Raw genomic sequence first — 13,294 nt, 5'->3', positions numbered from 1 at the left:
CAAGAGAAACAAAGAATGAGAATACTTCAAAATTTAGAAAATGATATAATACATGTCCCGCTCTAAATATCTATATTAAAAGTCCTTAATTAATTAATGTCATTCTACTAAAATTCCAAACACCAATTTACCAAATAGTTCATTATTTTATACTAAAGTCAAATAGCATATATTTTCATAGTTAAATGAACAAAAAAGTAGAAAATTAACTCATTTAGACTTTCAAAATTGCTGTTTAGCTAACTTTTAATAAATATTGGGTAACTAGTCACAGATTTGACGTATTTACACATATTTACACATTTTTATTTTCTTATTTGTTATTGCTGTTAAGCTTTTTAAATGTTTACATAATGGTTTATGACTACATACTAAAAACTTACTAAAAATTAGTTAAATAGCGAATCAAATATGTAAATAAGGTTATATATCTAATGTCTAATGAACCCTTAAATGAAGCTATTATCAACCAAATCATGAAGATATTTAGAGATTTGGGGAGGTTTTTTTTATGTACAAGAAAATACTTACATTTTAAGTCGTCTTTTGGAATGATTAGAAATGCTGTTTTAATGTCGTTTTGCGTGTGTCTTGCAGTAAAATATATATTTTAATAGTGATGGGGTAATGGCCCCAAACAATATATGGTTATAAGAGCAATGATGTATTTAGGTTTGTGGATGAAGAAAAGGAAGGAAAGCAAAGCAAAGCAATCAACGGGGTTGAAATTCGCTCAAAAAATGATGGGAAGGTTTTTTGGTGAGGAAGTGCAGTAAAGGCCCGGCTTATGAATATGATACATCTAATAAGACTTTTTATTTATTCCAAAGTGCAATAAGACAATTTAGAAAGCAACAATTTTTTTTAATTCCTCTCCCTCTCTCTCTCTCTACGTTCTTCTTCTTTGTAAGACCTACCCACCATTCACAATGGCAAGGCCTGCATTTGACATGTTGATGTACGCTTTTGCCAATTATGATCTGAATAGTGTATTCGTATTATTAGGTACCACAAAATAGCCTTTTGGCATTTTCTGATAATATCACTCATTAATTCACATGTCAATTGTTTTCCTTACGCTCCGGGTTGGGTTTGTCCTACAAATTTTATTTTTATTTATTATTTTATTGCGATGAAATGAAGTGGTTAGTGGGCTAAGGAAATTAGAAGATAAAATTGAAGCAAAAAAGAAAAAGAAAAAGAAAAAGAAAAAGGAAGATAATATACATGAAGTAGATGGCACATGCAGAGAGGTCATTGTGATATCCCAACGTCACTCACACGTGTTGTCTGCCACGTACGATATTCTTATCATTTTAAGCTCCCTTCATTTCTTTTTTATTAATTGTTAAATGACGATCATATACTAATTGATTGTAGATTTATTTGAAAGAACCAGGAATCTTAAGGTTTAGTCATGATCCCAATACAAATAATATAGATATCACTAGACAACAAAGATTACCTGAAAAATATAATAAATCAAAAAGTCTTCATATATATCCCCTAGATCCAAGATATTTTGTTTGTATTTTATCTTTGCTGTGTTTCTAGAAATATTTCAATCACTAAACATAAATATGTGTCAAGACTCAAGACCAGAAATCACATGCGTAGCAGCGTGAGAGCTTATATATCAATAAATTCTTCTTTGATCTATAGTACAATTTTAATCAAATCACAGTCAAATAAAAATATATACACACGGGATTCATACCTTGCACGTGTAACTTTCAGTATTTTTCAAAGGCTTATATGTTCTTATACATGTCTGAAATAACGAAATAAAAGTATATATATATTGTTTACAAATATTTCTCAGTATCTTTATGTATTTAAGTCATTGTACCTAGATTTATCATTCTTTACATTCTGTTTGATTTCTCCTATGATTTTATTAGTTTGGCCAAATCTTTGTGCTGTTTAAGATTTTGTGCAACCACTTATTCAATACAATTTATTCTTTATTTTATATTAGTCAATTAACTTTTAATCGCATGCGATCAACTTATCTCACTCTTACCTTTTATATTTTATATTCTTCATCGACAACTTAATTTAAGAACTATTTTCAACCTGTGTGCGCAACGTACTGACTGAGACTTAATTATTATAGTGAATTATTTTCCACCATCAATCTTGTACATCACTCTCCGATTTAGATGTATAGTCACTCAACTCGAATACTAATTCTTTGTGTCATTTACTGATTTTCACTTCATTGATTGCTTGCTTTATTTATTTTACATAAGTAGTTAGTTGTATAACTTAATTATTATTTGACCAGCTAGTTGAACTACCACCTCATAACACATTAAGTAATTTCATATTCCAAATTTAATTATAATGAAGAGTTATGCTAAACAATTTCCATACAATCTTTTCTAAGTTTCCTTAAACTTGAATTTTCCTATAAGGTAAAATTTTCCATATAAAATCCAAAAAATGTGATCCTCTGGTCATGTCCCATATTTTATAATAAATGAGACTCTCGGAATTGTGGGAATCCCATATGAGACTCCCACTTCTTGGATGGTACCGAACAAAAATCTCATTTTTCGGATGGTACCAATAACAAGAAAAATGGGGTCCCATGGGAATCCCATATGGTAAGCTTTACTTCATTGCTATATGTTGTAATTGCTGAATCTTTAGGTGGATCGAATCTAACCTGAAGTTAGAGAGCGATTTCGGGTGTGTTGTGTATTCGGAGTGAAATAGATGCAAAATGACACTTTTTTTTTTTGCTCTTTTGAAATCAACGCCGTGCTACATTAATTCTAGACCCACGACATGACACACAGAATTTCCAGGAGCCACGCACAATCGCTATTTGGGTAGTACCAGAACTCTATTTTTTGAAAGACGGAGTTTTTGGAAACTCCATGACAGTATAGCGTAAAGAATATCTGAAAAGATCTGTTTGTGTATTCTCTTGTATTCATCATCAATCAGGTTCTCTATTTGGGTAACGACGATATGACGACATAACACATTTATAGAGGCTTAGAAACAAAATTTTAAGCAATCTTAACCAACACTTGGGTTAATATTTTTATTCTCTTGTATTCATCATCAGTTTTAATGGTAGTATCATAAACATGACATAACCACAATATTGGAAAATAAAATATTTTCTAAATCTTGGGTTATTATTTTGCAAATATTTTAATTTTTGGTTATTTGTTAATAATATATATTCTCAATACGCTTTCACAATCATGACCCGTGAATTTTAGGAATTCTCATAGACCGGTCTCAGTTTTTCTTCTTTTTCACAAACAACCCTCAAAATTCTCAATTGATTGACAGAAATCACCACCAAATAAATTTTACATTTCTATGTGACTAAAAATCACATCCTTCAATGCACTTCAACTTACCACATGTTTCATTCATTTCTAACAGTTGTTTTGGTGTTTGGAGAGCTTTGAAGAAGTTTGGAAAGCTTTTTCCTCCTCATCAAAATAGTTTCCTCTTATGGTATTAAAATAAGAAAATAATTTATCAAGTGAAGAACATATATTAATGTATAATATACCTTAAACAAAATGTTAAATAAGTTTATAAACTAACTCTCAGTCTTTGAACTATTCTATTTCCGAAAAAAAGCATATAAATATATCCAAGAAAACTAAACCAATTTATAAACAAATTATAAATTAATCCTCAAATAGTTCACTAATTTATAAAATACTTTTTATTTTTTTTTTCTAACAGAAAAATGCCTATAAAAATATTATATGTAATGCAAGATCACAATTCCAATTCCAATTCCAAGCTGAAGTGTTGTTGATATCGGCTTAATTCCAAGCTGATGTAATATCAATTCCAAATTGAAGTTATATCTGAAAATGACAACAGAATACACAAAAAAATGTAAAGAGAAAAGTTCAGAGAGAGAGAGAGAGAGAGAGCGTACACGTCCGGACTTGGATTTACATTTTCCATATCGAAGTTGAATGTGAACAAAAACAAACATGACACATTCCGGAATTGTAGCATTTTCAGCCGAAATGAACGGAAATGGACATACTTGAATAAAAGACACAAAAAGGCAAGATCTTGGTAATTATAGTGAAGCCAGCAAATACGTGTGTCAAATTAATGATTCAATTGTTTATTTGGTCAAGAATCATACTCATGTCTTCAATGTTTAATCGTACGCGTCGACTACTTTAATTGCTCTATTTATGCGTGATTATTGGCTACCCAGTCGTTATAAAAATGTTTAAAAAAAAAAGATATATGTCCCAAGAAATATGTGAAAAATTCTAAATAGAGAGACATTATTAGAATATGCAGGAAAAAAGAAAATAAAAACGAAGAAGAAACGAGGTCATATATTGCAGGATCAATAAACGCGTTGAAAAAATAAAATACAGTAAGTAAAAGTTATTCACGTGGGAAGCGATATACTAGATTTGTGATGTGCGAAAACATGCACAATTACACAAAGGAACAGAAGCACAAAAAATTCTCTTGTATTAAGATTATATATTAACGGTTGATGACAAAAAATAGTGGCGCACAGCAATTGTCAGAATTCAGAAACCTATATATCTTTTTTAATTCTCTATTGTTTTTTTTTTCGTATTTAGCTTAACAAAATATATATAAAATTGTATGATTCAGTATTTGAAAAGAAAGAAAGAATAAATAGCTATTATGGTAATATAGTTGAACGTTTTTAATATTCTATTTATACCTTTGGAGTCTGATGGTTATTTACAATTGTTAATGAATATTTATAATTATTAATATATTTTTGGATTTGTCATTAAAATCTCATGACTTTTTACTTAAAATTTATTAAACGTTGATTATATGACAAAACTTGAGTTTTCATATGTCTATAAAATGCCCATATTTTTATTTATTTGAACATGCATTGCATAGGTCTATAAATTGGTATAAGACTTACTTCTGGAATAATTTGATTTCTAATCTTAGACAAAATGGAATATTCTTTCACCAAAACATGAGGGTTAATGGCGGAAAATTTATCTAATGTTTATCCAAAATAATATCTATATACTCATTTCTTTTGCGCCGATAATAATACCTTATGTTACGTTTTAGTTGTGCCGTAGATACTTCTTTCGTTAAGTTGGATGGAAAAACATGTGACAGCCTCTGATTTAATGAAAAATTAATATTTTTTTTTAAATTAGTTCAACATTAGATATATTTTGTATGTTATAAAATAATAGAATTAATCTTTACTAGTTTCAAGAAATATAGTTATTAAATTTTTTGTATTAGAAATTGATATAATTAATGTTTAATTAGTTTGAAGAGTTTTTTTTTTTTTTTTTTTGTATATTCATGATGAGGAGAGAGATTTTTTTTCAAAATTTTTTCTATTATAAAACTATATATCTAATGTTGAACTAATTTAAAAAAAATTATATTCATTTTTTTTTATCAAATCAGAGACTGCCACGTAATTTTCCATCCAACTTAACAGAGGAAGTACTTATAGCACAATTAAAACGTAATATTAGGTATTATTGTTGGAGAAAAAAAAAATATAAGTATCATATTGAATAAGCATTAAATATTTTTACCATCATTAATCTTTTCTTTTATAAAGACTCTGAATCACCCTACGGAAAAAAAGGGAATTTTCACCTTTACTAAAAGCCATAATGAATCTTTTTTTTTTTTTTTTTTTTTTTTTCTTTTTCTCTTTTTCTCTTTTCTTTTAGCGAAAACAAAAGTGGTGCCCATTATAGAACCCAAGTCATCGAAACAGTCAAATTGTCAGTGTGAGGATTGTAATGTATTTTACTGGAAGCTGTGATGCAAACAATTGAAGAACTTCCTCTTTGACATTGTGCAATATATACTTATGTGTGGTTTATGTCAAAGAAAACATGTGCATGTTACAATATCTATTCATTTTTCCAAGGACATTATAGTATGGTGGAAAACAAGACATCACACCTCTCTGAAAAATAATAATAATAATAATACAAGACACCACACGAATCAAGCTACTGACTAAAATTGGCCACATAAAATACGAAAAATAGGATTTTTTTTTTTCATGTATTACAGAAAGTGGGACTCTCAAAACCGTAAAAAAAAAATATCAAAAACTCTTAAAACCATTTTTCACGAGATTGAAATTTCCCGATAATATGATTATGAGAGTCTCATATTTTATTTTATTTTAAAATCTAGACCTTTTTTCTCTAATCAAGTTACGGCAAATACTTCACTATTTCTAAATGGAACAATTCGAATAAATATCAAGGCCTCCTAACCATAAGTTATGAAGGCTAAAAAGTTTAGATGATGTCTCAATAGGGCTTGTGTCAAGGTTGGTCTTTAATGGGTGGGGTCTTACCTTGCCCTTTGGATCCTTGCTTGTTGACTCCTTATATTGTGCACCTCTCCACCTCTTGAGTTATATATATATATATATATATATATATATATATATATATATATATATATATAAGGGAACCTATTCACTTGTGGGGTTCCACCATATTTGATTGTTAAGAGAGCTTGCAGTGTCAAAGTGCATAAGAATCCTCATTCTGAACTCAATATATTGATGGAAAAAATGATGAATCTAAAGTAATACATTACATAATGATGATTTTGACTCATACAATGTAACAAATGAACAAGACTCAACTGACAATAGTATTCATCGGAGAATACTCCAGCAAAGACACAACGGAGAGTCGATTGAAAAAGTACAAATATTTTAAGAAGTTATGCAAATCCAAAGAAATATTGAGATTATGATAAAATTGGCTCTCTTTAGTTTTGTGGCTTGAGCTTCTACTTATAGTGATGATTTTGCGGTTATTAAGGTTGTGAGAGGTTATGAAAGCCTCCCACTTTCTTGTAACTGTTCTAAACTGTTGAGGAAGATGAAGTTGAAAGATGGGCACCATACTTGAGTTGGGTGGTGGCTTGGGTATTAGCATAGTATATTTGTCAATATTTTATTTATATAAGATTATTTTAGTCTTTTGATTATTTGGTTGTATTATAGTTATATACACAGACTATTGTATTTTCTCTATCATGCTTCATTATTCAATCACTCTCTTTTCTCTTAATCCCTACACTTTCATTGGGCACCATATAAGGATCGAGTGTTGGTCTCAGACAAAGAGTTAGACAAACATTTGGCACCAGACTAAGTTAGTGTGTCAGATGAAGGCTGGTTGGGCGATAAACAAAAAAAGGATGACACAAAAGATGGACAAGACGACAGGCGAAATGTCGACCGAGTTTGGGCGTCCGATGAGCTTGCATTGGATAAATTGAGTGTAGGGTTCGGTTTCCTAAAACCCTCCAAGGTGGTATTGGACGTAATAAGAGTATCTTGAATTGTCTAGGGTGGTCTTGGCATCAATTGGTTGGTCGTAGACACCAATAGGGGGTTTGGAATGCCACTCAATGGTCCCAACCTCCTCTATGTTTCCTTGGACACCATGATCGGTGGATGCCGAGCTTGGTCATCGAAATAACCATTACTTTTTGCTCCGATGTCCGATTTTTACAAATAAATAAGTGTTGAAAATCTAATAGAAATCTCTATTTGTTTTTATTCGATACTAGGGCATTATTTGGTGTCAATCTTGATGGGTTCCGGCCTTGGTTGTTGCGTAACAATGTCGTTTTGTTCTTGTTGATGACTTTAACTGTGTTGGTAGAGCTCATCTATTAAAATAATTGATGCAGTTTTCGTCGTTGGAAGTTTTTTTTTATCCTCGAATCTTCAAAAATATTAAATATTGTAATTGTTAATATATCAAAATATCATTTTATGCACCCTAAACAAAATTAGCCAATAGATCTGAGTGTAAGTTTTACTGTAATATCAGAAACTCAAAATTGAAACTTACATAATGTTACGGGATAAATTAGTCAGACACCGAGTAGGTGAGTCAGACTCCCGAGCAGAAAGAAGAATCCAGCATCAAGCTCAGGTAGAATAGACCCAAGGGCTGTCCATTGAAAAGGAACGACCGTTCATAAGACAAGAACGAAACCTACCGATCAGAACTTCGGAGAGAAGAGAAGATCGTGGGTCAAAGACTAGTCAAACCAAAAGAAAACATGTTTCCAATGCATAAATGCACACCTCGACGGTTCCAAAATCATACGAAGGAAAGTAACCGTCCGCTTCAGCTAAAGGGAAGTGGCAGTTACCCGAAAAACCATCTAGAACGTGGGATTGATCACCCCACGTTCCCAAGAATAACCGTCAGAGCCCACAATCACGAAGCCACACCAGACAAGTATAAATAGGAGCTCGCAGAGGTTCTCGAGACACGGAATTTCGGAAAAACTTTTACTTACTTTCTTTCACTTAGAACCTCTAGAAAACATTGCTCTCTTGTATTAGATTCGTCTGTATAAAGAGAAAGTCTTGCTTAAATCGTCTCTGTACTCGGAGTCCTCGTACTCGGAGTCTGTGTATTTTCGTAAGATATTGTTGTACTAATTTTACAGGTCAACAGTTGGCGCTAGAAGGAGGGGGAAACGCTGAAGAATATGGCTAGCTCATCCGCACCCGTGAACGTTGTCTCCAACCAGGAAACGGAGATAGAGCACCATAACCGCACCCTGCCTCTCACCTTGGAAGAAATAGCTGAGCTTCTTCCGGAACCTAGCCTCGAAGAACAGTTCAGGCAGATGCAAGAGCGTCTTTCAGTTCTAGAGGCGAGTAACAAAGAATTGAAGAGGAGGTTGCAGGCAAGGAAAGTCACACTGCGAAGTGCAGTAGTAATCCCAGACGAAGAACCCTCGCACCGATCAGGGAAAGAACCCGTTGAGCAGAATCCGCAGGTTAAGAAACCTCGGAAACATGCTAAAGATCGATATGAGAGGGTGGAAGATGACTCTGAATCCGAGAAGGAGCAGTCCAGTCAGGAAAAGATTCCTGATCGGTATCAGCCCACTATGGATAAAGGTCATTCAAACACTTTCAGAAATAGTATGGGAAGCTCGGAAACTGAAGACAGCGCGAGCACCAACAAAACAAATTTTAGAAGATTGGAGCGTCGAATCGAAGAGGTGGCCCTAGGTCAGAAGGAGTCTGTCCCGAAAGTTGGAGAAGCTGTCTCCCCTTTCACAGCACGCGTGTTAAAACACCCGTTGCCTGATCGTTTCAGGATGCCAAGCATCCCAGTATACGATGGAAAGACCGACCTGAGAGACCATGTAGACACTGTTTCTTCTTGGATGTTGTTGCAAGGAGCATGACCAGAAGTTATGTGCAGAGCGTTCTCTATCACTCTAACTGGCTAAGCCAAAAGGTGGTATAGAAAACTAAAGCCAAACTCCATAGGATCCTGGAAGCAGTTATCCATAAAATTCATGGAACAGTTTGTCGGCTCCAGCTCGGGAAAAACTCCCAAAGAAAGGCTGCTAGCGGTGAGACAAGCCCATGACGAATCATTGAAAGATTTTATTAATCGCTACTCGGAGCAAGCTCTTCAGGTTGACGATCTGAATGAAGATTTTAAGCTCTTCGGGATCTCCTCCGGCGTCCGAACCGAGTCAGAGTTTTGGTGGTCACTTAAGAAGACAAGTCCAAAGGACTACAACGATTTCCTGAAGAGAGCTCAGAAATATATCAACGCGGAGGAAGCAAGGTTGGCGGCAAGAAAAGCAAAGCCACCGAAGAGTTACCGAGAAGAGAACAGGGAGCGACATTCTGAGGATAACCGCCCGCCAAAGAAGAGCCGGTCTGGAGCAGGACCTCTGAAGCCTTTTTCCAGTAAGTTTGAAAAATATCATAAACTCAATACCCCAATAGAGGAGATATTTAGTCTTACACAGGACAAAGAGGATTTCCCTAAGCCAAGGCCGATCAAGAAAGATATCTCAAAGAGAGATAAAACAAAATATTGTGCTTTCCACGCGGACATCGGTCACCGCACTGCTGACTGTTTCAACCTCAAAGAGGCTATAGAAGCTTTGATCCGAAGAGGAGCGTTGAAGAAATTCAAGGCCGAGCACGGGGATCAAGAGGAACCAAAAGGTGAGGCGTATGCTGAAATCTCGCTCATAGTCGGAGGACCACATGTGGGAGGAACTTCAAGGAGCGCTCAAAAGAGCTATGTAAGAGAGGCCTACGCAGGACCCCGACAAATCTTGTTTACAGCCGAACAAAGGCCTAGCAAGATAGCCAAACCTAGCTCGGAGCCGATCACCTTTACAACAGAAGATGCTCGGTGGGTAATGTTCCCTCACAACGATCCACTAGTCATATCAGCTCTTATCGGAAACAGGAATGTACACCGAATATTGGTGGACACTGGGAGTGCTGTCGACGTGCTCTATGAAGACACATTCAACAAAATGAGTCTTAAGCAAGACGCATTAGCTCCTTCTCCTGAAAATCTCTATGGTTTCACAGGAGACTCAATCCAGCCCAAGGGAGTAGTCCCACTCCCAATAACTGTAGGAGAGAACCCGAGAAGTAAAACCACTAACACAACATGGGTGGTAGTTCCAGGAAAATCTTCGTTCAACACGATCATTGGCAGGCCAACTTTGCAGTCCCTCGGTTCCATCGCTTCTATGGAATATTTGAAGATGAAGTTTCCTACCGAGCACGGGGTAGGCGAAGTAGTCGGAACTCAGGCGCTATCGCAAGAAGCTGTTATGCGAATTATCTCAAAGAGAGTCAGGACAAAGATGTCCACAAAGTTATGATGATCGACTCAGACTTCGACCCACACCTTCCAAGTCGAGAAGAAATTGGCCCAGGAGATGAAGTCGAGGAGATCACTCCGGATCCGAAACAACCTGAAAAGAAACTCAAGATTGGAAAATATCTTGAATCAGGTACCAAAAATAACTTAATTTCTCTTTTGTCTAATAGCTTAGACGTATTTGCCTGGTCACAGTCCGATATGACAGGGATAGATCCTCAAATAACATGTCATATGTTAAATATAGATCATAAGGAAAAACCTATTAGGCAAAAGAGAAGGGCGTTAAACTCCGAGAGGTATATAGCCTTGAAAGAAGAAGTAGATAAGCTAATCTCTAACGGGTCGATAAAAGAAACTAAGTATCCAAAATGGGTAGCCAATCCCGTCCTGGTCAAGAAACCTAACGGGAAATGGAGAACTTGTGTAGATTTCACAGATCTAAACAAGGCTTGCCCAAAGGATAGTTTCCCAATGCCAAGAATAGATCAATTAGTAGACGCCACAACGGGTCATGAAATTTTAAGCTTCATGGATGCCTACTCTGGCTACAATCAAATCCCTATGTATGATCCCGACCAGGATCACACAGCATTTATAACTGACCGAGGACTATACTGCTACACAGTAATGCCTTTTGGATTAAAAAATGCTGGAGCAACATACCAAAGATTAGTAAATCGTATGTTCGCTGAATTACTCGGGATTACGATGGAAGCATACATTGATGATTTGTTGGTTAAAAGCCGAAAGATAAATGAACATACAGACGATCTTAGAAGATCATTTGAACTTTAAAGACAATATCGCATGAAATTAAATCCTCTAAAATGTACATTCGGTGTCTCTGCAGGTAAATTCTTAGGTTTCATCGTTCATGAACGAGGCATCGAAGTAAATCCAGAGAAGATCACAGCCTTATGGAACATGACACCACCGCGGAACGTAAAAGAAGTGCAAAAGTTGACAGGGTGTATAGCTGCATTAAGCCGTTTTATTTCAAGGTCAACTGATCGAAGTATTCACTTCTTTAATGCGCTCAGAGGCTCCAAGGAATTTGAATGGACCAAGCAATGCAATGAGAGTTTCGAGTCTCTAAAAGAACACTTGGCATGGCCTCCTACTTTAAGAAAAGTACAGGAAGGAGAGCCCCTGGAAATTTACTTAGCCGTATCGGAGCATGCAGTGAGTTCAACGTTAATCAAGAATGAGGGAAAACACCAAGTCCCGGTTTATTATACTTCGCGACGTCTCAACGAGGCGGAAGGAAGATACCCGGAGCTCGAAAAGCTAGCCTTCGCCCTCATCACCGCTTCTCGGAAGCTGAAACACTATTTCCTCGCGCATCCGATTACAGTCCTTACCAATTTTCCACTACGCCAGGTGCTGCAAAAACCTGATGTGTCCGGAAGACTAATGAAATGGTCGATCGAGCTGACACAATATGATATACGCTTCAGCCCCCGACCAGCAATCAAAGGATAGGCAGTAGCTGACTTCATTGCAGAATTCACGTACAGACCAATTGATTTCCCAGTTTGGGACATGTACGTAGACGGAGCAGCCAACGAAAAGGGGTCCGGAGTCGGGATTGCGCTATCCAGTCCAGAAGGAGACAAAGTAAAATTCGCTTTAAAATTCGATTTCAAAGCTTCAAACAATGAAGCTGAATACGAAGCTATGATACATGGGCTACAAGTAGCAAAAGATTTAGAAATCAAAAAGCTCAAAGTATATTCGGATTCTCAGTTAATTGTTAATCAAATGAAATTTGAATTTCAGGCAAAAAGCGAAAAGATGTCGCTATATGCCGAGAAAGCCAGAAACCTGGCGAACAAATTCGAACTTTGCGAAATCACCCAAGTCCCCAGAGCCATGAACGAAGAGGCCGATGCATTAGCAAAGTTTGCCACCCAAGGATCCGACTCAGAGTCAATCCTAGTCATCAAGATTGGGCAACGTAGCATTGAGCAGGTTCCCCATGTGCTTCAGGTCGATCAACGAAAGTCATGACAAACTCCGATCAGGGAGTACTTGCAGCACGGAGCTTTGCCCAAAGATAAAAATGAGGCTAGAAGCTTGAAATTCAGAGCTGCTCAGTATTTCTTAGAAGGTCAAAATCTCTACAAAAGAGGATTTTCTCAGGCTTTCCTCAAATGTCTAGACGAAGACGAAGCTGAATACACTCTCAAAGAGATCCATGAAGGGATATGCGGAAGTCACATCGGATGCGAAGCGTTGGCATAAAAGATCATCCGGCAAGGACTCTACTTGCCAACACTAAAAGCCGATGCTCGGCACATGACACAAAAATGCGTCAAATGCCAGAAGTTCTCTAACATCCCGAGGCTTCCTCCTAATCCACTCATCTCCCTCTCATGCCCGGTCCCATTCGCAGAATGAGGAATAGATTTAATCGGAGCTTTGCCAACAGGCCGAGGTGGATGCAGGTACGCGATTGTAGCCATCGATTATTTTGCAAAATGGGTTGAAGCCGAGCCCTTGAATAAATAACCGCTCATGCAATTGAGAAATTTGTATGGAAAAATATTATTACTCGGTTTGGGATACCAGTAAAAATTGTATCCGACCACGGA

At 36.0% G+C, this 13,294-nt stretch overlaps 2 protein-coding genes across 2 annotated transcripts; both read left to right on the top strand.

Moving 5' to 3' along the window:
• The first annotated feature begins 10,221 nt into the window (after nucleotides 1-10,221).
• On the top strand, nucleotides 10,222-10,698 carry LOC149406953 (uncharacterized). The gene has a single exon (XM_089618076.1). The coding sequence runs from the start codon at nucleotides 10,222-10,224 to the stop codon at nucleotides 10,696-10,698; it is 477 nt and encodes a 158-aa protein (XP_089474202.1).
• Nucleotides 10,699-12,494: 1,796 nt separating this feature from the next.
• On the top strand, nucleotides 12,495-12,944 carry LOC149406952 (uncharacterized). The gene is made up of 2 exons (XM_089618063.1): nucleotides 12,495-12,689; nucleotides 12,738-12,944. The coding sequence occupies exons 1-2, from the start codon at nucleotides 12,495-12,497 to the stop codon at nucleotides 12,942-12,944; spliced, it is 402 nt and encodes a 133-aa protein (XP_089474189.1).
• Nucleotides 12,945-13,294: the final 350 nt, after the last annotated feature.

Source organism: Urtica dioica, chromosome 1 (genome assembly GCF_054948205.1).
Source record: "Urtica dioica subsp. dioica isolate 48M chromosome 1, U.dioica_male_clone48M_v1_H2, whole genome shotgun sequence".
In the NCBI taxonomy this organism is placed as follows: Eukaryota; Viridiplantae; Streptophyta; class Magnoliopsida; order Rosales; family Urticaceae; genus Urtica; species Urtica dioica.
Note: the sequence above shows the minus strand (reverse complement) of the source record. Positions and strands in the feature narration are given on the sequence as shown.